Below are 19,644 nucleotides of genomic sequence, written 5' to 3'. Positions count from 1 at the left end.
TTACCACCTCTATCATATTCGGGTTTAAACGTCTTTGTGCCTCTCTCCTTGGTTTCGTGTTCTCCTCTAAGTAAATCTTATAGGTGCATGTCAAAGGGCTTATCCCTTTTAAGTCGGCAATGGTCCAGCCAATCGCCTCTTTATGACTTTTTAGTACCTGGATCAAACTTTCTTCTTCGGGTTTAGAGAGTTTATTTGAAATTATAATGGGTAAGGGTATTACCTTTTCCTAAAAATGCATACTTAAGATGCTCGAGAAGCGGTTTCAATTCTAAATCTGAAGCCTGCACGATAGAAGATAGAAGTTTAATTTCTGATGGGGACAATAATGTATTAACAAATTCATAATCATCAGTTCTATATTCAGATTTGTCTTCATAAGTTGACTCAAAACTTTCGTCTACTAATGAGTCAATCATGTCGACACGGTTTACGCTCAAGATTTCGCTTGGATGGTTAATGGCATCGTAAACATTAAATTTCACGATTTCCCTATCAAATTCCATCGTAAAAGTGCCGCTTCGAACATCGATCTTGGTGCTAACAGTACTAAGGAAGGGTCGGCTCATCATGAGGTCTGAAGATCCAGCAATGTTGTCTTCCTCTACCTTTATTACGTAGAAATCTGCAGGAAAATAAGTTCATTAAATTTTACCAAGACGTCCTCGAGGACTCCTTCGAGATGCACAATAGACCTGTCCGCCAATTGAATAATAACACCTGTCTTCATTAAAAAACCCGCGTTAAGTGATTCATAAATAAAATAAGGCATTACATTTATGGACGCCCCTAAATCGCACATAGCCTTTTTAATTCCTAAATGGCTAATTTTGTATAGAATAGTGAACATACCCCTATCTTTGCATTTAACCGGCATTTTCTGTTGTAGCACTGCGGAAACATTTTCACCAACACTTACCTTTTCATTGCCTGTTAACTTTCGTTTGTTGGTGCAAAGCTCTTTAAGGAATTTCGCATACCGTGGAATCTGTCTGATGGCATCCAACAGTGGTATGTTGATCTCGAAATTTCTGAATGTTTCTAAGATTTCTTTGTCTTCCTTACCTTTCTGACACTGGTTTAGTCATCCTGGAAATAGAGGTTGGATTTTTGGCAGTGGAGGTTTCGCTCGGATCTGTTCGTCGTTTTCTAGAGTTTCCTGGGCGATTTCTTGGCCAAGATTCTTGCCAGGAATTGGTTCCAGCACCTTTCCACTTCGCACTGTTACTACATTTGCATTCTGTCTCGGATTTGGTTCTATTTGCGACGGTAGCTTCCCTTAATAACTCAATTTCTCAATTGACGTGGTCAATTCTCTTATAGATGCCTTCGTTTCTTTTTGGAAATTAAGAGTTTGCTGTTGAAAATCAAGGACATTAGCTGTTAATTTATTGACCAAAGTTTCCAGAAAATTATCTAAATCTTGTGGTTGTTGTGGGACTCAATTTTGGTATGGCTGGTTATATCGTGGATTAGCCCCATAACTAAAGTTAGGGTGGTCCCTCCATCCTAGGTTGTAGGTATTGGCGTAAGGGTCGTATTACCTTTGTGGTGGCCCAGGAAAATTTTCCACAGCATCTAAATGGGCTATAGTATCATCACACAGACTAGGGCACGCATCAGTCTTATGTTCAGGTGTAGTACATATTCCGCATACTTGGGCTGGTTTTGCTTTTTCTGCAACAAGAGAATTCACAATATTACTAAGTCTATCAAGTCTATCAAGTCTATCCTCAAAGGTAGAATTACTTAGCTGGTGAACCCTTCTAGGGGGTTCAGGATTAGCTCGAATTTGCTGAGAATTTTCCGCCATTGCGGAGATCAAGTCTCTTGCTTGTTGGGGAGTCATGTTGACCAATGCTCCTCCACTAGCGACGTCTACCATATTCATCTCCATGAGTTTCAGGCATTCATAAAAGTATTGGAGGAGAGATTGCTCTGTTATACCATGTTGTGGGAAACTCGCACACAACTTCTTAAATAGTTTCCAATAGTCGTACAGAGATTCTGCCTCTTTTTGCCTTATTCCCACAATCTCCTTTCTTAACTCAGCCGCTCGTGATGCAGGGAAAAACCTGTTAAGAAATAAGCGAGATAGATCAGCCCAAGTTGTAATGGATCCAGGAGGTAAATAAAATAACCATTCCCTAGCTGAATCTGCTAGGGAAAAAAGGAAAGCGCGTAATTTAATTTGATCCTCAGTTACCCCCTGAGGTTTCATACTCAAACAAATCATATGGAATTCTTTTAAATACTTGTGGGGGTTTTCATTTTGTAACCCACGAAAATTTGGCAGTAGCTGAATCAATCCTGATTTTAGCTCGAAATCGTATCCATAGTAGGATACACGATGCATAGTGGTGGTTGTTCCGTCGGCGCTTCGGCCAATTGCCGAATTGTCTGAGCCATAGGTTGAGGTGCTAAATTAGGGTTTACATCAACCCTAGCGTTAAACACTTCTTCTGGGGAATCGACTTCTAATTTTTTGCCTTCAAAAGTTTGAGTAGGGTTTTCGTTAACCCTAGACTCTACTTCATCGTCGATTCTGATTCCTGGCGGTGGATTACTTTGAGTCCCAACCACCGCTGACTGCTTTTTCTTTAGCTTTGTTTCTTTGCGATTAGTTCTTGCAGTCTTTTCAATCTCTGAATCAAACGCAAGAGTTCCTAGAGCAAATCTGGTCATAAGAAACAAAAAACAAGATTAGTACGTTACCGATCCCTGGCAACGGCGCCAAAATTTGATGCAGTCGTTGAAAGCACCAAAAATATCTTATTCCCTGTAAAATAATAAAAAAGAATAGTAAAGGGGAAGTAGGGTCGAATCCTCAGGGATCAGATTATACAAATGCTTGTTTCTCGAAATCCTGGGCAGAATCATGCCCAAGAAAACCTACGTGACAGAAAAAAATAAAAAAAATAACAGAATTAAAGATTTGATTTGGAAAAAATAAAAAACAGAATCTAAAGTTGACTGAAATTGTGATTACGAAAATAATAAAAATAATAAAGAGAGTTGAAGAAAAAGAAATTCTTATTGGTAGATTCCAGCCTCCAGTTGTCTCATTCCGCCTTAAGTTCGATCCTCGGCTTTTAAATGACCCTTCTCAACTCAAGTAAGCCAGTTATAGTGGAAGAGGACGCCTACGACCACCAGCTCTAAAGATTAGACTTACGATTTTTAGGGAACCTGACTCTAGCCAGTAATCTATGCTAGATCAACGCTTCTCAATGGCAAATCCCATGCCATTTCGTCTCTTTGGCTCACCAACCTCTGACTCAGTAAGTTAATGAACCGCCTATGCAATCCTTCCAAAACATACAAAGCAACTGCCTTTACATATGCTGAAAAGCTTACGTCTTAAGGGCCATGGACGGAAACGTCAGCCCATAGTGCGGAGAAATGATGAATACTTGGCGAGAAGGCTAAGTACGGATTCTAGGCCTCAAAAACCCTTTTTGGGGAATATTGACAACTTTCGGCTAGATAGGTTTTAGTGGCTCATAATAATGGTAGAAAAAGAAATAAATATAAAAATAAAAAAGGGAATTTTATTGAAAGAAAATATGAAGAAACAAAAGCCTAGACTTTCAGGGGGAGAGTGTTTACAGAAAAAGATGAACACCAAATAGAGTCACTTCACCCCCTATTTATAATGCTAGGGAGATAGTCTAATTAAACTTAAATTCTAAAAAGATAAATACATTTAATTAAAGATAAATAAAGATAATTAAAATAAAATCCTAAAATTAAATAATCCTAATAATTATCTTAATATTAATTGTCCTAATATAAATAAAATGGAGTCTTATAAAATAAAATCTCTTCTTTTTGCGTTTTTAACCCTTGTGTCTTCCATGCTCGCACTTTTGGCACAATCTTTTTCCTATGTCGCATATCAGCCCATTGTGTCTCCAAATTCGCACTTTTTAATTTTGCTTTTGCCTCCAAATCAGTTTCTAATCGATAAAAAGACATAAATAGCTCAAATTAGTAGGATCAAGCTCAGAATAAACACATGATTAATACATAAAAATACGTCATTCTAGAGCATTATCAGAATGAAAGCACTCAAATCCATTGTTCCAACTAATTTGTACTTTCAGTTACACATTATTTAGTAATTAATACAATTTGATAATATTCATCTACAATAAAATACTTTAACAATCATAAGATTTTCATATCAAACATTGAACTTTGCCATATGAACTTACCTGGGCTAATTTGCAAAAGTCGTAGAAATTAAGGCACTATTCTTGAATTTTCTCCTTTCCACGATTCACTTCATTTTCTTGATCTATTTCACAACTTATGCCCTTAAATTTTCAAAATTACACTATTACCCCAAACTTTTCAATTTTTACAATTTAGTCCATAATTTATTCATCAATTAAACTAATTCCTTTCAAATATCATTTTATCTAAACCCTACAAACTACTTCACAGTCTTTGACATTCCAAGCTTCAACACAAAACCATAATTTCAACAACTTTTACAATTAGATCCTAAAATTAATTTCTATGAAAATCTCTTCATAAAATTATCATATAATAAAATTAAAACTTCAATTCCATGATAAATCATCATAAAATTTCAGCACTTATTCATGAGAACTTTCAAAATTACCCATGAAATCAAAAACTAATGAATTAAACAAGTGGACCTAGTTGTAAAAATCTTAAAAACACAAAAATTACAAGAAATAATCAAGAGTTGAACTTACATGCTGTAAAATATAAAAAAATAACTTCTTAAAAGCTCTCTAATGGTGTTTTTAGTTGATGAAGATGAAGAAAAATGTTGAATTCTCTAGAATTACCAACTACATCATACTATTAAATTTTTACCCTATTTCTAATTTTGCCCCTTGTTCACACTTGATTTTTATTTTTCCTGCACATACATGTCGTCCAGCCCAATAATAGGTGTTTAATTGTCTATTTAGTCCTCCTTTAATTATTACTAGAGCTATTTAATCACATCTCACAATTTTGCACTTAATTCAATTTAGTCTTTTTTACCCAATTAACTATCGAAACCTTAAAATTTCTTGACGAAACTTTAATGCTAACTTATTAACACTCCATAAATATTTTTAAAAATATTTATGGCTTGGTTTATGAATTTGAGGTCTCGATACCTCGTTTTTATCCCATTTTATCTACAATTTCCTTTAATTCATAATTTCACTAATTGAAAATTATTTCTAAAACCACACTTAACATTTACTTACTAATATCTAAACTCACATGTCGGATTTAGTGATTTCAAATACTGTTCTAATATCACTGAAATTTGGAATGTTACACACTTAATCAAATAAGTTAGGCATATAACATCATATGGATATCGAACAAACATGGGTGAGCTTATCACAATATAAACTTTCATTTTATTTCACTTTTCCACATTTCTCAACTTATGTCTATTTCATTTTATACTTAATCACATCCATATCATGAACTTTTATTCTTACCTTTCTGAGTTTCGTCTCATCACAAACACATTTTCAAACATCTTAATATCACTTTCGGCCTTATCGAAAGTAGCTCAGTTGGAAAGCATTTGTCTCAGCAGAACAAATTTCATCATGATCGGGAGATATCATACTATCATAGGTAGTAATATGACATGTATAGCTAGACTCACATACGCTATGTTAGTCTAAGAATCGACTAAATCATAGCTCTGATACCACTAAATGTAACAACCTTACCCGTGTCCGACGCAGGGACAGGGTACGAGGCATTACCAGACTTAAACATAACCGATCATACAAAATCGAACCATAAAATTTCATTCAATTTAAAACCATTCATAAGTATGCATATCATCCCTTATAAGGGCCCACAAGCCCCAAAACATGCATTGGGAGTGGTTCGGGACTAAACTGAAAACTTTAGAAAACTCAGAAAAATTTTCATCAAAACAAAGGCCACACACCCATGTGGCTTGGGACACCCCTGTATGGGTAGGCCGTGTGGTCACACACGCTCGTGTTCTCAGCTCGTGTAACTCTCTGTTTATGACGTCATACACAATTTGGGGTCACACGGCCAAGTCACACGCCCGTGTCCCAGGCCGTGTCCTTCAAACGGCTGAGACACACGGTCGTGTCTCTGCCCGTATGGCCAAGAAAATGGCTATTTACCAAGCCATTTGCCACTCTCGTTTACACACTCACATACACACTTTCAAAGGCACTTAACTTGGCATAATTAAGCTACCAACACAACCATAATCAAGGCTTAAACATATCAAAACAATTATTTATTGTTCATAACAAAATTGTCCATTTGAGTCATAGTCACTAAATCATTTATATCTTGAGCTACAAAATTCTAAATTAAGATCCGCTTGATTTTTCTGAAACTAGACTCAAATATCTTCCTGCCATAAATTTTTCAGAATTTATGGTTTAGCCAATAAGTATAGTTAATTCTTCAAATTCATCATTGTTCTACTGTTTGATAGTTTCAACCTTTCTTTACTAAAAATTAATTATCTCTTAGTACGGGATTCGAATGATATTCTTGTTTGTTTCTCTTGATAATAGACTCATTAAGAATTTAAACATATAAATTTGAACCCCCAAGTATTTTTATACAATTTTTAATGATTTTCCAAATTCAGAACAAGGGAACCTGAAATCATTCTGACCTTGTCTCACAAAAATTCAAATATATCATAAAATGAAATTCTTTTAATTACACCGTTTCTTTTAATAAAACTAGACTTAATAGACTCAATAGGATTTGTGGTCCCGAAACCACTGTTCCGACTAGGCCAAAAATCAGGCTGTTACATTGTAGATATAATTAAAAATTGAAAAATACTTTGTTAATATAAAGTAAAACCTTATGGCTTAAAGGAGTGAATTGTATGAAATATAATTTGTCCACTGGGGGCGAATGTTATACAATGTGAATATCAAATCTAAAATACATGTTAATTTATAAATATAATTCAAAAATTTGAAAATTCCAAAGGGGAGTGACCACCCCCGAGCCCTGCTTAGATTCATCTCTGATGGCATCAACTTTAGTCTCAAGGTTATTAAAATTAGGAGATCTTGCTAGTTAGAGTCCATCTCTGAGTGCTCACATTTCGGCTTGCACATTGCTAGTACAAGGGATATGTCTATAAGAGCCCATTACCCAATTGCACTGATATTTGCAAATGATTGCTCCCACCCCTATCTTTCTTGGATTTATTAGAGTTGATCCATTGTTATTAAGTGACTGGATCCTATCAGGAGATTTATAAGAGGCCTGGGTAAAAAGTGGGTGAGGAATAAAAAGAATAGACAACAAATTCCTTTACTGCTGATAATACTTGTTGAAGATTTGCCTCAAGTACTAAGTCAAATTCTCATCAGTAGTGCATCCCTAGCATAGGGTATTGAGATAATTGGGAAAGTTCAGAATGGAGGTACTTAAGAATGTATCAATCAAATCTCGGGAAAATTTAGTGAAAAGCATGAAAGCCCTTGATCTTCCCACTTATCACACACTTATTTGAAAATCATGAGCTCCTCGTTCCTTAGCAATGGCCCTTGAAGAAATTCTCTCAAAGGTCTCATGCCTGACCAATTGTTCAGCCAAAAGTTTACAGAATAATTATCTTTTATCACCCATTTGAATCTAGAAACCTGAAGCGAGCTAATACTCGGAAAAGATTTTCAGTGTTTGAGAAAATATTAAAAACTACTAAAAAAATTTCTATAAACTTGAACATATTCCTCCATGAACAACTTAGCCCAAATGCTATCCTCCTCAAACATTTTGAATTTTTAACAATTTTTAAAATAATACTATTTTTTTAATATTCAATAATTTCATTTCTTTATTTTAATATGGTTAACTGAATATTTTTAATAAGTTACTTAACATATATATATATTTTAATATTTATATTATAATTTTATTTATTTAATATTCATTTGCTAATAAATTATAAAATATATAAATTGATATAATAAATATTATATAAAATTAAAAAAGTAAATTTAATGGAACCGAAGTTAAATCTTAAATATTAGGAACTAAATTTAAGCGATATATTGAACAAGAATAGCAACTTTGTTCAATTCTTTTCAAATGTTGACTGAAAAATCCATAATTTAGCTAATTTGACCCAAATTCACGAATAAATCATTAAATTGCGACGTAAATAAGAAAAAAAAATGTCTTTGAAAAATACAAGGATGGTGATCGTCGCAAGTAATGCTAAATTTATATTAAAGATATATATTTTATTTTTTGATTATATTCTCATATTTGCATCTGACTCTGTATTAAATGTAAACATGAAACACAAACAATTTTTCTTTTTCTTTTTCTTTTTTTAAAAAAAAAGCGAGCTGCTGCAATGTTGAAGATATTCTAAAAAGATTCTTGCATATAAGAGCAGACAAAATACATGGAATAAAGAAGCATATGTATCTATCATGCATAACAGTGGCACACAAGGTAGAAGAGAGGGGCCCTCTCTTCTTTCGGACCTTTCTTCTTTCTGGGTTTCAAACTAACTGAAAGCCAAAGAATCTTTATGACATTTGACATGAGACTACCACGCCTTATTTTTCTTTTTCAAAATGAACGTTGAATCCCATTGCTTGGCACCTTGCTGGAAACATGTTTATTAACATTTTGCAACCAACTTTGATCCTTTGCCACCTAAGTATTATTTGTTTTTATTACAATTTTTTTTGTCTAAATATAAAATTCATCACTCTATTTCAATTTTTTCATAATTTGATCCTTATACTTTTTCAAAATTGTTAAATTATTGGTTTCTGTTAATTCTTTGCATAAAATTGTATAATTGTAATTTAGCAACAAGGTTTAACCGTATTAATTAATTAGATATATATTTTTTAATTTTAATAAAGTATAAAGGTTAAATTACAATAAATTAACAGATTAATTTTTTATTATAATAGAAGAATGATGTTTAGAATGGGTTATTTATTTATTTATTCTTTTTTGCTATTTTAGTGCAGTCTAAGATTCTAAGAGTACAGTTCAATTAATAGATTATAGTTTTATTTTTAGAAAGGAAAGCTTTCAATGTATTGCATCTTGTCAACAAGGAACAAAACTTAGTAATTGGGTTAGACTTTAAACTTCAAACCTACTCTCTCACTGATTTATATACTTTCCTTTTGCCTTTTACATCCTTATGATGTAAGAAAATCAAACATTTATTTTCACCCCGGGTATATGTCAGAGTAAAAAAAGATTTTCTCTCATATACATCTATAAATATTTTACATTTGGATGGAAAATTTTGAATTTAGATAAAAGGATTTGTATTTTGAATATCTTACCAGAATTGAAACATTATTATCATCCTTTAAGATAAAATAAAATAAATATAAACTGATACATTATTTTTTATACTAGAATTAAATTCAATTACAATAAATACATCCATATATAATTCTAATTAAACTATTATATACAAAAAAAAAGGAATAGACTCATATTTGGTCGGTAAGGTTGGCGTTAAGTTATTCAGTTGGAATTTAGGAAATTGTCATTGGAGAGTCACCTTAGCACAATCTATGCTTCTATTCATATCGAACTTTTTTATGCAATCTTTAATGATACCCAAAGGTATTTGTGAAGAGATCGAGCGTTTGGTTAGGTAATTTATTTGGGGTTCATCCAATGGAAGGAAGAAATTGACTTTAGTTAGTTGGGATTTAATTTGGCAACCTCGTTCTTGTGGAGGTATTGGGTTTCATCGTTTGGATGATCAGAATAATTCTTTCTTGATGAAATTGGGGTTCAATTTGGCATCGAATGATAAGGACTTACGGGTTAGGGTGTTCCGTTTGAAGTATGGTATGAAGGAGCAATTGCTAGAAAGTATCTCACAAAATAAGGGCTCTCTCTAATGTTTGGCCTTCACTCAAGGATAATCTAGTGCAGTTTGTGGGGGATGGTAGATCGATTTGATGTTGGAAGGATATTTAGGTTGTGAGTGGAGGCCCTTTGAAAAGACACATACCTTTGCATGCTTTCCTATAATTTGATTGCAGGCTTAATGAGATGGTAACGAAATAAGGTGTTTGGAATCTAGATTTGTTTCCTGTGTGGGTGTCTGAAGATATTGTCAGGTGTATATTGAGTATCCCGCCTTCTCACCCTTTCGCGAGTCAGGATAGAATAGCTTAGAGTTGTAATTTTAATGGACCGTTCTCGATTAAAAGTACGTATCACTTGTTTCGAAAGAGTTCTTAGATCCCTAGAGATGAATTCTGGAAAGCTATTTGAAAAATTCAAGGATCATACAAAGTTCGTCTCTTTATATGGCTTGTCTTCAAGCGATGTCTACTCATTAACTTAGAATAAGTTAGGCGTGGAATTGGACAAGATCCTTCTTTCCCAATTTACGGTTATGAATCAGAAGACATTCTTCATGCCTTTAGAGATTGTTCCACGAAGAAAGAGGTTTGGTTACAAGTGGTGCCTGCAAGTCAAAGTAGTAGGTTTTTTCTCTACCAATTTTGTTGAATGGATTTGATTTCTGCGGATGTTAAATGGTCTTGCCTTTTTTGCCTAATTGTGTGGCGACTATAAAAGAATAGAAATTTATTCATATTCCAATGTTTGTCTTGGAATGCTTCTAAGATTGTTAAAGTTTCATTAAGTTGGGCTAGACAATTTTTGTTTTCACAAAAGGATAGACCACCCAATAAGCGTATTAGTACTCAAGATCAATCATTGTCACGTAACTTTGTTTATCTACATACTGATGGGGTGAGGAATGTGAATACAAGATTAGCTTCATTGGTGGTGTGGTGCGAGACCAGTTTGGGGAATGAATTGTTGTGTTTAACCATGATTTGGGTGATTGCTCAATTTTTGATGTTGAGTTATGGGGCATATGAGACTGTTTACTTTTGTTACAAAAAATGGAGCATGATAGGACTTTAATTCAAACAGATTACTTAGAGGTGGTCAAAGCTATCCAAGAAGATTACTTTGTGTCCTCAAATTCGACTTTGCTTCGACGAATTCAACCGATGCTACAAAGCAAAAATCTGTGCCTGGGGAGAGTAATCAAGTTGCTGATCTTATAACCAAAATGTCTTCTATTGGAAAAGAGGGTATGCATATGGTTGAAGATGTGCCTAAGGAGTTAATTAACACCCTCGGACAAGATAAAGCTTCAAGTGTTTTTGTTCACTTTAATTTGTTATAATATTATTATGTTATTATCCATAAAAAAAATAATTGTAAAATATTCAAACCTAAGATAAAATAAATTTTGATTGGTATAAAATTTGAATAGAAAATTCACACTATAATAAAAACATTATTATAAGATATTAAAAGCTGAGGAGAGGGGAGCAAGCAAATGCCACAGCTTGTCTGCATACTGCACATGCATGTCCTTTTATCGGCTGCAAAAAAACATAATTTATTCTATTTCACTGATGGAGCCTTTGTCTTCCGCAAGTTTCAACTTTACAAGACTGTTGCCTTGGGTACCATTAACAGTGTAAACTGTTGGGTGTTGACCTGTTACTGACTTCATATTCATTAACCAATTAAAATAACCATTTTTTTAAACTCAAATTTCAACTTTTTCGATTTCAGCCATTGTCTTGCGCACAAAGCACCAGGTTTTTACCGGGTAATGCGTGTGGGGTTAAAAAAAGCCAAAAGAAAAAGGCCAATCCGTAGCCTTTGCTTCGAGATATGAGAGGAAAAAACAAAACCAAAAGGAAAAACAAAAGAGAAATCAAGAATCAAGGAGCTTCAAAGCATTCGAATATGCATTCTGATCAGCGACAAAGTAGGGCCTAGGCAACCTGGTATAAAGCCAAGTTAAAGACACGGAGGATATTTTAAAAAACCCAAACCAAAGGCAAAGGTAATAACCATGTTTTAAGTTGTTTATTTGTCTGTCTCTCTGGTTTTCACCCTTTTTTACCTTACCTCTTTGTCCTTTTGTCTGTTACTGTAAGTTCTTTTCCTTTTACTTCACACTCACAGAAGTTTTATTGCTTAGGATCCCCTATATCCCTACCCCCCTTCTCCTACTTTACCCTATTCCCTTCCTTCTCTTTCATACCTCCCCCTTCCCCTTTTATATTGCTAGAATTCCCACTCCACTCCAACTACGAAACAACACCAAAAGAACACAAGTTTTACACTCTCTTGCTCGTGCAGTCCAGTTTCTTGATAAAGTCAAGTCAATCTCTAAAACATTCCAACACTTTTTTGTCACAATATGGATGTAAGTAAAGCCCTACCCTTTTTCCTCCGTATGTTTCAAATTCATCTGTTTCATGTACTCTTCTTGTTTTTTGATTAATAATGATTGTTGTTGTTGTTGTGCTTGGTTTTTGTTCATACGTTGTTGTTTTGCTGATGAGATATATGTTACTTATAGGATTACTACACAAGGAGTCATGTTCCAGCTTTTGGGAGCTGGGATTGGAACAATGACCTCCCTTTCACTCAGTGTTTTGAATCAGCTAGACAAGCAGGGTTGCTTCGTTACAGTTACTCTGAGGATCGTGATTTGTATGTTGCCGGTGATCTTTATGATAACGATGTTGTTACTCCTGCCATGATCGTTGTTCCTCGCAGAAGGGTAAGAATCTAATGCAACAACACTCCTTAAAACCTTAATCTTCCTTTCATGTTTAAACCATATTTCTTACAAGCATTTTATAAAAAGAAAACTTGTGCATGTGCATTGGCTTACTTTTTGTTAATTATTTGTTTTGATGCATATGAAGAGCTTTGGTTTCTTTGAAATACATTAAGGTTTTCATGAAAAGTTGTTCCTGATTATAGCAGAGGGTAAAAAAATGTCAAAAAAGTGAAACAAAATTTCATGGAAAGAAGCTTACTTTATGTATGTTATGTATTAAAATCAAGAAAAAAGCTCACCAAACAAAGTGCGGAACTCAAAAAATGAAAGGGATACGAACAGACATGTGACTACTAGCTTAAACTACAAAACATAGCAAATTGCTTTTTTCAATGGTTCATGCCTCAAAAGCAAAAGCTTTTAGTTATTTCTAAAAGCAAAGTAACCATCTAAAATGGTATTGTGATGAAAATAATGACGACAGTGAATTGATAAACTTGCATTGTATGATCAAATGTTGGAAAAAAAAATGCGTTGTTTTTGGTATAAATGATGAATGAAAAATTTTACAGAAGAAAGGACGACAGTCAAATGATAAAGAAGGGAAAAGGCAAAACTGGGAGATCAATGACGTGAAGGAATCACCAAGCCCCACTTCTCTGCACCGCCCAACACCCAAACCCGTTGATGAAGACCTCTATAAAATCTCCCCACACCTCCTTTACGCTAAACCCAGAAAGGTACACTCCACATTCTCACCATTGATGCATTTATTAGAATCACCCATCCATGTTCTAACCCTTTTTGTTTTTATTTTACAGAAGAGAGGGTTGAGCTTCTTTGCTAGCTGCATGGTTCCTACATGTGTGTTGTGAAGCTGCTATTTGGCCGCAGCCCAAGTGCATGCTTAAGCTATTTATGTATAGGATAAAGTAAATAGGGTCATCAGAAAAGAGTAGATGGGTAAAAAAAAAGGCACGGGAATGTACTTGTTTCCCTCTCCTTGGTTTAGGAATTAAGGGGATAATTGGGTTTAGAGAAGAATTATTCTAGTTATTTACTTTCTACTATGTTGAGGGTTATTATGGGCTGAATCTTGTTTTTTGAGGTCTTCTTTTTATTATAAACAGTTTCTTGTCTTGGAAAGCTATCTTTTAGAGGTTTTTGAATGAAAAAGGTTTGGTAAATTTGTGTATTGATCCTCTTAAGTTTCAACTATTGTGTAAAAGAGTTGTGACCTGCCTTTTTTAGCAATGAAAATTCAAACTATTGAGGTAAATCATTTGGCTTTGGACCTTTCAGATGAGGGGTTCACTTTAGAATTTTATATTATGAAATGGAAGAAAGAAGAGCATTAGCATTTGGAGTTTTTGAGAGTTGAAAGCCGTCTACGTTCTTTATTTAAAAGTATTGGTTTCTGCAAATATCAGGGGCTACGTCTGAATCCGTGAATTATTCTTGGAAAACGATTTGACTGAAAATTATAAAAAAGAAGGGTCAAATTTTAGATTTGAGATAAGATTTGACTTTGTTATTCTACTCCATCTTCTTCTTTCAATATCCAAGTATCATAACCTTGCAAAAAATTCAACATTACCTCGACTTGTCCACTAAAAAAAGGAACTAGAAGTCGCATAGGTTAAAATAAAGAGCAAAAACCGAATGAAGGACACGGCCATATCCCCAAATCAAATCGATGATAAATGGTTTCACCCACATCTAACTATGTATGTACCAGATTTATCATTAATTTCCCAACTAACCACTTGCAAAGAAAATTCAACATGTCAGCTACTAACGTCCCTTATCCACACACTCACATTCGTGTTGCCTAAGCCTTCTAAAAAAATGCAACTTTTAACACACCCCTTTTTATCTTGTGCGCCTAAAGTTTTATTTATCTATATTCTTTAATTAGACTATTCTTTATAGTTATATTTTTCAAATTTTAATTTTAATGTCAACCATTGTCATTAAATTTATTAATTAAGGTATTTTTTTTATTAAAGGAAAGCAATGGGGGTTAGTGGATGAAAAAGTTGAATAAATCAATAAAACCAATTAGGTACATGCCATTGCATTAAAGAGGAAAAAAAAGAAAGAAACTGTGGAAAGGAATGGAAAAAAGTGAGACTCTAATAATGATTTAAAGATAAACCACTTCAACATATGCGATGGACATGCACTAATTAAAAAAAAAAACCCCACATTTGTTCTTTTCATGAAGCATTACCACTGTATATAGGGTCCAGAGATAGCCCAGTCTTCTTTTCCAAAGCAGATTTTAATTTTTTGCTTCAACTTTTTTCATTGAAAGGAATGATATGGTTACTCACTCACAGTATATCTTTGGTTGGTGATCTCAAATTCAGGTTGGTGTGGTTTGTATTAGAAAATTTATTATGATGGTGGGTTAAGCTAATTGCGTTACATTATGTATTGTGCAACAAAGGAAGGCTGCCGTTCTGGTTGCTGCATGTGACACCATAATCGAGCCAGTACCGTTGCAACTCAAAAAAGTCAAAAAAATAAAAATAAATACTCAATCTCTATCAGTACGTTATAAATTCCCAATCTTTTCTTGGGGTACAGTCAATGAGCCAATTGATCTGTCCCTGTTGTGTAGGGCAGTCCTTACATGAAACTGGAATCCATTCCTCCCTCAAGCTAGTCTGACTAACATTAATGCCTGTGATCTGCAACGTTCCAGGTTGTAAATATGTAAAACGGGTGCTCCATTCATTCTGCAATGCTTTTAATTGATTTCCCATCTTGTATGTTTTTCATATAAAAACAATTATAAAATAGAATCAAGGATGATTTGGACTTAAATATACACAAGCACTGAGAATACCTCAAATTTTATAATTTAATGAAGTGAGAATGGTTATAAATAAATAGTCAAAAGAGGTTTTTCTCAAATATTTGGACTGAATTTACTTCATAAAAACCAATCCCACTCACTGTGCCTACTGTGTGCCCTCATCATATCGTCTCATGGAGTATCTGGATGTTGTTCGGCCTTGTCCTTTATGATGTCTTGTAACACATGTTATTTTACTATATTTATATTATTTAAGTAAAAAATTGCGTAGAATCTAATTCCAAAACAACCACATTTCAAGAAACAAATTTTAAAAAACAATAATTAAATAGAAAAACACTATGTTTTGCCACAAAGTACTCATAAGTTAACCAACAAAAAGAAGAAGCAAATTTAGGGGAACTTGTACTCTTGATTTATGACATAACTATATGAGGAAATAACCCCCAAATAAATGAAAGAAAACACTACATCTGTTCTTCATTAGCAATATTCCATCCAAATGGCAGGACAGTCCGCTTCACTGTTTCGTAAAAGTAATAGATTACTTCAAGGGATGAGGTAAAAGATTAAAAATATATATATTTTAAATATATATAGTTTTTGAAAATTTTAAAATTACAATTAAATTAATAAATTTTATAATACTGAAAGTTAAGTTTATTGAATTTTAAAAATTTTAAACAAAATTTTTTATACATTAAAGGCTAAATATATTTAAAATTAAATTAATAACATTAAAAGGTTAAATTTATTATTAAATCAATAAATAAAAAAATTTCAAAAAAATTCTTGTCACTCACCGCAACTAATGAAAAGGTGACAAAAATATTTAATTGATTAAATCTGAAAAATTAATAGTTGAGTTAACAAAATAAAACAAAATCAATAATTTAAGAGTAATTTTTTTATTCTATCCACCTCAACCTGTCTTAAATTACCATTTAATTATTAAAATAATATTTTACTATTTTTTGTTACAAAAATATTCTTATGTTTTTTAAATAATAAAATGAGTTCTTCAAACAATTTTAAGAAATTTTCAGAACACCCGAACAGTACACAACCCGAACACTACAGCTCTACACCCCGTCCTTGGTCCTTGTTTGACCGGAATTAAAGCTTTCATCAAATGGCAGCTCGGTTGATGAACGCAGCAAATTGGTGAGATTTCAGGCCATTCCTAAGCAAGCATTTCCCAATCCACCATTACCTTGGAACAAAACAACCACATCATGTATACAAAATTTTCAAAAAAAAAAAAAGTCGAGGCTTCGCTCAATTGGCTCAAAAATGAAAATCAGCAAATCTTGAATGTCTTCCATATCTACAACTCTTTCTTTAATAGTCAGACTGCCTCTTTTGTAACAAATATATGGAGGTAAGATCAACAAAATCGTAACTTAATATCCAGCTTGCTAACGAATACAACATTCCGCAACATGAATATGAAAAGCCTTTGCATCCTTATCCGACAGGCAATGGCTGCTCGAGGGTAGTAGTCGGAATCTGAAGCCGCATGCCTAACAACAGTGACCAAAGCAAACAGTAAAACTGGTTCTTCGCAATTAGCTAAAGATTTCTGATGTTAATCACTTCCTACTTCCCTTCCTTTCATCTTACTGTTAGTCACTATCAGAAAAGTATCTCCGAGTGTCAAACGGCTGATTCTTAGAGTTTGTATTGTAGCTGCTCGAGGTATCTTGGCCATTTATTGGAGCAAATGCTGCATAATACATACATGTGAGTGTTCCATGTAAAGACAACATAATGGTTTTACATATTTTAAACTATAATTATACAAGAGAGAAGTAAGCAAAATAATCCATTGGAGATGAAATCTGTATGTAATTCATTCATGAAATTCTCATGCATTTTACATGACATGATGTGAAAATTATTTGTTTAAATTTACTGATGAGTATAAGCCATACGGGGATTTCATGGATACATTTTAGGCTCCAGTTTACTCATGTAAGCCTAACCATTCCAGCATTTAAGAAAATACAATGAAAGGATTCTAAATTTCAGTATATTAAAGATATTCACACCGTAAATGAAAATCTTCATAAATCACAAGGTACAATTTATCAGAGAGTCGGAAGTGCATATTGATAAAAATTGCAGCTTATGTTTAACACTCCACATTAAACAATTGGCAACGAGTTTAATGCATTTCCATCAGTTAAGTGAAATAACAATCCAAACTTTGACCCTAAGAAGCCCCAAAACTCCAGTTAAAGTTTAGAACGAAGAGATGGACCCAAAATAAAACTTCGTTCTTAAGTGGCATAAAAATGTTTTACAAGTCTACAAGAGCCAAAATATGAGATGCTCAATCTCAGTTCATTTAGCTAGTAAAGAACATGGACTAAATCTTTCATCACCTCATTAACAAGCAACAAACAATGTAGCTCAAACAACCAATGGTTATAATTTCAGTTGCCTTCTTCAATTGATATGGGCACCCTTCAGCCTCGAGACCAAGGGACCTATCTAGGGCGGTAACTTGGCATTTGGGTTGTTTCTGGTAGAGTCTTGGTAGCTAGCTTATAAGTCATTCCAGGTTGGCTTGTAGACATATAAGATTAGGACAAACACTTGATGCATTTTAATCCACAACACACATGTAGTGATCACGTTTGGATTCATATCATTTAAAGTTTTCAGTCAGGGCATGACAGTCAAGACACTGTCCTAGTAGTAAATTCCGTTTCATTTTATACATGCTGCACAAGCAGATTGCCGCAATTCAGCTTTTGCTGCCCTAGATCTATAGAATGAAGCACGCGCAGCATGTTCTGTATAAAGCATAAATTAGCTTGAAAGTTGAAAGAACTGAGCATACCTTTCTCTCTCATTCTGTTCTCTCTATCATATTCAAACTTATCCCGAAGTTGATTGACTTTCCCAGAGTTATCAGCTTGCCTAGTCCTCCCAAAACCTTGGTCCTGCAGTTAGAATGCATAATTCAATGTAGTATCCACAGGAAGATATGTTCCAAAATAATAACAATAATAATGATAAAAAGAGAAAGTTCCATGCACACAACATGGAAAGGCCAAGTTCTGCTGAAATTAAGCCACCAACAAGTCGTGTAAAAAAGTCACACCTTCGTGAGATCAGCACGGGTTCCCCTGCTCCTATAAGGCAAAACAAAGGGAGTGTGATTAGGCATCACATTTCTAGTTGAATCCTTAGGCAGACAAATCAAGGCTCGAATAATAGAAACCAAAGAAAAAAAAGGTAATAACTGAACATAAACTCTTCTTGATTCTGTAAGGCTGTTTATGGGTGTTCAATTTGGCATGACAATAACAAGTGATGCCAAATGAATACTTCCTCAATCAAGATATCTAGCATTTACAAATGGCAAGGGAAGGACTATAAGTATATATGTCTTTCTAAGTATTCTATTTTCGTGATTAGATAACATAGGAAGATGAAGAAACCAGCAAGGAGAAACCTGTAAGGGTTAAAATCTTGATCATCGTCCTCAGCAGACTCATACTTGGCATGATCTTTAGCGATTTTTTTAGAGTAACCCTCATCCCAATACAACCTCTCCCAGTTTTCTCTAAGCTCATTATACAGTTCCATGTACCTTTTGCACCACGGTTCATGCTCCTTCAGTAAAACAAAACAAAACCCAGAAAGAGAGTATACTATTAGAAGCAGTTTTCAGTATATTTAACGTTATTAAAAATATAATTGTGGTTGTAGTTATGTTATAGCGCTAACCGATTCCTTAATAACGAGGCGAGTGCGGCGCATGAACTGTTCCCTGAGCTGCTTACGACGCTTGTTAGGGATGTTGTCTCTGGGGATGACGAAGCGCTCACGTGGGGGCACATGATCGCCGATCTCATGCATCTCGCCGTCCACGACCCACCACTCGGATTTGTCTCCGGTTTTGTTGAAGGAGAACCCAGAACCAGAGGGCTTGGAGCGCCCCTTGGAGGAAGCGGGTTCGGTTCTAGCGAAGCGGAGCTGGTGGGTGGTGGAGCGGAGGCATTGGGATAGAGTGGGGAGTCGCTTTGAGAAGGAGAGCATGGAGATAATTTAATTAGGGAAACAAGCGCTGGGGTATCTTCGCTATGTTAAGTCTTTAACCTTTAGGTCTACTCTCTAAAGTCTGGACTGCTCTCGGTTCTCCAAATTCCAAAACCCATTTTTCCCAGATAAATTTAAACACCAA

General features: G+C 34.3%; 2 protein-coding genes across 2 annotated transcripts; one reads left to right on the top strand and one right to left on the bottom strand.

The window, feature by feature from the left end:
- The first annotated feature begins 12,055 nt into the window (after positions 1-12,055).
- Positions 12,056-13,901, top strand: LOC107923054 (uncharacterized). Its single transcript, XM_016853264.2, has 4 exons — positions 12,056-12,259; positions 12,416-12,619; positions 13,195-13,362; positions 13,444-13,901. The coding sequence occupies exons 1-4, from the start codon at positions 12,254-12,256 to the stop codon at positions 13,495-13,497; spliced, it is 432 nt and encodes a 143-aa protein (XP_016708753.1). The 5' UTR covers positions 12,056-12,253; the 3' UTR covers positions 13,498-13,901.
- A 2,799-nt stretch (positions 13,902-16,700) lies between these two features.
- Positions 16,701-19,644, bottom strand: LOC107924812 (uncharacterized). Its single transcript, XM_016855412.2, has 5 exons — positions 19,188-19,644; positions 18,913-19,073; positions 18,559-18,589; positions 18,295-18,397; positions 16,701-17,172 (listed from the first exon to the last, which is right to left on the bottom strand). Exons 1-5 carry the CDS (start codon positions 19,497-19,499, stop codon positions 17,072-17,074), a joined length of 708 nt encoding a protein of 235 aa, XP_016710901.1. The 5' UTR covers positions 19,500-19,644; the 3' UTR covers positions 16,701-17,071.

The sequence above is a fragment of the Gossypium hirsutum genome, chromosome A11 (assembly GCF_007990345.1).
Source record: "Gossypium hirsutum isolate 1008001.06 chromosome A11, Gossypium_hirsutum_v2.1, whole genome shotgun sequence".
NCBI lineage: Eukaryota > Viridiplantae > Streptophyta > Magnoliopsida > Malvales > Malvaceae > Gossypium > Gossypium hirsutum.
This window is presented reverse-complemented; position numbering and strand designations above follow the sequence as displayed.

Coding starts and splice junctions, on each gene's coding strand:
- LOC107923054 (XM_016853264.2), top strand. Junction 12,620..13,194: donor TCGTTGTTCCTCGCAGAAGG/GTAAGAATCTAA, acceptor AAAATTTTACAG/AAGAAAGGACGACAGTCAAA. Junction 13,363..13,443: donor TTTACGCTAAACCCAGAAAG/GTACACTCCACA, acceptor TTTATTTTACAG/AAGAGAGGGTTGAGCTTCTT.
- LOC107924812 (XM_016855412.2), bottom strand. CDS start 19,499: ATGCTCTCCTTCTCAAAGCGACTCCCCACTCTATCCCAATGCCTCCGC. Junction 19,074..19,187: donor GCCTCGTTATTAAGGAATCG/GTTAGCGCTATA, acceptor GTTTTACTGAAG/GAGCATGAACCGTGGTGCAA. Junction 18,398..18,558: donor CCCGTGCTGATCTCACGAAG/GTGTGACTTTTT, acceptor TTCTAACTGCAG/GACCAAGGTTTTGGGAGGAC.